Consider the following 3,470-nt stretch of genomic DNA (forward strand, 5'->3'; position numbering starts at 1 on the left):
CGTTCCTGGTCACTCCTGGCGGTGCTTGGGGGAACAGTGACTCCCCCAATGCCTTCTGGTCCCCCCTGACCAGTTTGTAACAGGCCACAAGATCCCCCCTCAGCCTTCTCTTGTGGAGGCTGAACAGGTTCAGGTCCCGTAGCCTCTCCTCATAGGGCCTGCCCTGCAGTCCCCTGATCATGCGAGTGGCCCTCCTCTGGACCCTCTCCATGCTGTCCTGAAGATAGCTAAAGACTGTCTGGCATAAAGCAAATCAGGAAGTATCAGGGCTCCTACAGGGAGTGTGATGGGGCATGCCTGAGAAGAAAGAGAATAGCCAGAACAGTACTGCATTTCAGCAGTTTCAGTATGTTCAGCAGTTTCAGGGACAGATCCGGGAGGGGGATGCAGTTGCATGCCCCCCACCCCTACTATGTTTCCTGTTCCACCTAAACTTGAAAGCCAATGGCCTGGGAGGGGCAGCAGCATTTCTATTCAGACAGCCCTGAGGGAGTTGATTGATTTCATGGCTCATTTTCGTCTCTCTAATTCGTGCTAATCTCTCTTCACTCTACAGGTGTTAACAACCCTTTATCCTTTTAAGTGGCCTTGATGTTCCTCTAGTCAAACTATTCTTTCCTTTTCAATTTTGCTATTTGTTGCCATTTCTGGTAATGTCTCTCTTCTGTTTCACAACCCTGCAGATTTTTTGGCTCCAGCTCAAAAACCTCATGTCAGGTGTGGTAATATTAACTCTGGTAGGTAAATGACTGACAGTGAAATATTGGAGGCATTTTCAAAATGCTCAAGAAGGCTAAATTTTGTTTTATGAATCTGAATAAGAGAGATACAATTAATTAAATGAGTACAGGATTAATGAAACAATATCTTTTGACTATTTTGACTATTTTTTGCCTAGTTTGTTCTGTTTTTTTAAATTTAATATATAATTTAACAACTTAGTGGACATTCCTAAAGCTGTATTTGTTTTTGCTTTAATCTTAAACTGAATAATATAGTGCTAGTCCCCTACCATATTGGTAAAGCTTCTAGTTTCTCTTTAACTGGAGGAAAATGTATATTGTTTTATATGTGAGGATGTGCCATACCATCTGCAACCCGCTTTTCAAAATCCCAGATCTGCCCATGAATGGCTCCCTTTGTGGGCCCTTATCAATCTACATTAAAGTGCTTATCAGCTGGCATGAGTTAGAACAGCCTTCAGACTGCTTCTCCCTTGGAGTGGCTCCCAGTAACCCTGGGATTAGGAGAGTGCAAAGGTGATATACAACAACTGCCTCCCATTTCATTCCCAGGTCCTGCAGAAAGCAAAGCTCAGACAACTGTAACATTTGGGTCCTCTATTTTCATCTTGTTGCCTGATTTGTGTACTAAATTGATTTTGTTCTGATATCTGACTCCCTTCTCTCATTTTCCTTTGCCAAATTATCCTCAGTTTTAAAGAGACTTGTTCTGTGAGCAAGAAGAAGAAGACCAAACGGGAAGAATTGTCAGAGAAAAGAATTCGAGAAGAATATGAGAAATTGGGAAACATTAGGTAAAAGGCTCTCTATTTTTGATGAAGTTTGCCTTCCCTGTTGGAACAAATCACTACTTTGGTCCTCCATGCTGCTTTTGTGTCATATGATGGATTTGTTTTCTCAGTACTCCCTTCTTGATTATTCAGCTCTTTTATTTTGGAACTTATTTTTCCTTCTTTGCAAGATATGTGTGGTCTCATACAAAGATGACACCAACCCAGAAACTTTACTACAAACACTTAAGAATTTTTGTTTCTTAGGGAGGGAGAAAGGAGGAGGACATTGGCTTCAAATTCAAGTCTGTTAATCTGGATTTGCCCCTCCAGTTTTGGCTCTAGGTTGAACGCAAACCGGAAGAGAACTGCTTTCCACTTCTGCATTGGATGTGGCAGAAATCCCATTAGAAGAGCTTATTTTGCAATTTCTTCACCTTTCAGCCTGGGTGTGAAGAGCATGCTCATGAGAGCAGCTCTTCCAGAATGATTTCTGGACATTTAGCTCAAATTTCATTAGATGACTTGCAAGGCTTTAGAACAATCAAATCTGAATCCAACTCATTGCCACAATTCAGCTGCTGAACCTAAATCTTTATTTAATTTAAATCTAATCTATATTCCTTCAGGCCAGCTCTAGTTTGGTATTTATTTTGTGTTTAAATATGTATGCTTATTTATATGAGCATCTGTGTTATGCTTTTGGTAGGCTTTTGAACAGTGCTATAGAGAGCCATCAACAGCACAAGAATAATGCAAGCTCTTTCCTGTCACAGTATTTCAGTTTCTGAATAATGTAAATATATAAGAAGAAAAATATTGTAGTGATTCGGCTTCATAAATATCTCCCTGAGACATTAAAATACATATAAAAAATTTAAGTGCAAATACAGATAATGAAATCCTCTGGTTTTTTTTTGTTTTGATTTTCTGGCTTTGGTCTGGTAACAGCTGGGAACCAAATGTAAAGTTCTAGTTCAGACTGATCTCATGTTTTCTTCTCTTTCTGGAATTTATTTCTTGTGTGTTGGAACCAATTCCTAATTCCTCTTTAATTCCTTCCTCCCTTTGGAATTTGCTTTTGGGTTTTAGTGCTGATCTCAGATTCTTTTCTTTCCTTTTTTTCTTCCCTGTAGTTATCCTGAGATGGTGACTGGGTTTTTTTTCATCCTGATGACCTTGCTTTGGTTTACACGGGAGCCTGGCTTTGTACCAGGCTGGTCATCCTTCTTTGAGAAGTAAGTTACTTTCTTATCAGTTCCCAAGGGATAAAGCAACAGTTTTTAGAGGCTTCTAGCATGGCTATTTGATTATTTATTGACCATAGAATTTCAACAGGCCAGGCCCTTTCAAACAAGATAAATCCTAGTTTCAATCCAAGTCCTAATTTGAGGTTTTTCATTAATTTATCAATTTCTGTCCACACAACCAAAATTGTGTCTGTTGTTCTCCAGATAGCAGGCTTCTGTTAGAATATATAAGATAAATGTGTTCCAAAGGGAACAAATGGAAGGGCAAAACCCCAAATTAAAACACACGCTAAAAAAAATGTGTGTACGGGGGAGCTCCCAAGATTATGTCAGTGCTGTTGGGTTTGATTGTAGTTATCATTCATACTAAGCCTGTAAAATGTTTTTGACTGAATTGTTTTCCAACAGAGACTGTTCATTTTGTCAAAATCAAAATGTTTTGCAGTAAAGCAGAAATTTTGGTGGCAAAATATTGAAATGAATTGCTTTGTCTTTTTTCTTATATTTCATTCAATTTAGGCTTTTATATGACATTAAACGTACACTGGAGACAACACATTATCCTATATGGAATGTATATAATATTGCAACAATATCAAAACAAAATGTTTACTTGTTTCTGTGTGTGTGTGTGTGTGTGTGTGTGTGTGTGTGTGTGTGTGTGTGTGTGTGTGTGTGTGTGTGTGTGTGTGTATATACAATCTCTC

The 3,470-nt window shown here is 39.0% G+C and overlaps 1 protein-coding gene across 2 annotated transcripts in view; it reads left to right on the top strand.

Moving 5' to 3' along the window:
• Positions 1–3,470, top strand: part of SLC13A4 (solute carrier family 13 member 4) — a 53,595-nt gene that overhangs the window by 26,655 nt on the left and 23,470 nt on the right. For both annotated transcript variants that reach the window (XM_019515449.1, XM_019515450.1), the window contains 2 exons: positions 1,436–1,537; positions 2,650–2,751. In XM_019515449.1, the coding sequence (XP_019370994.1) occupies positions 1,436–1,537; positions 2,650–2,751 (204 nt within the window). The remainder of the gene's footprint in view (positions 1–1,435; positions 1,538–2,649; positions 2,752–3,470) is intronic.

Source organism: Gavialis gangeticus, unplaced genomic scaffold, assembly GCF_001723915.1.
Source record: "Gavialis gangeticus isolate Ggan-Ray unplaced genomic scaffold, GavGan_comp1, whole genome shotgun sequence".
Lineage (NCBI taxonomy): Eukaryota > Metazoa > Chordata > Crocodylia > Gavialidae > Gavialis > Gavialis gangeticus.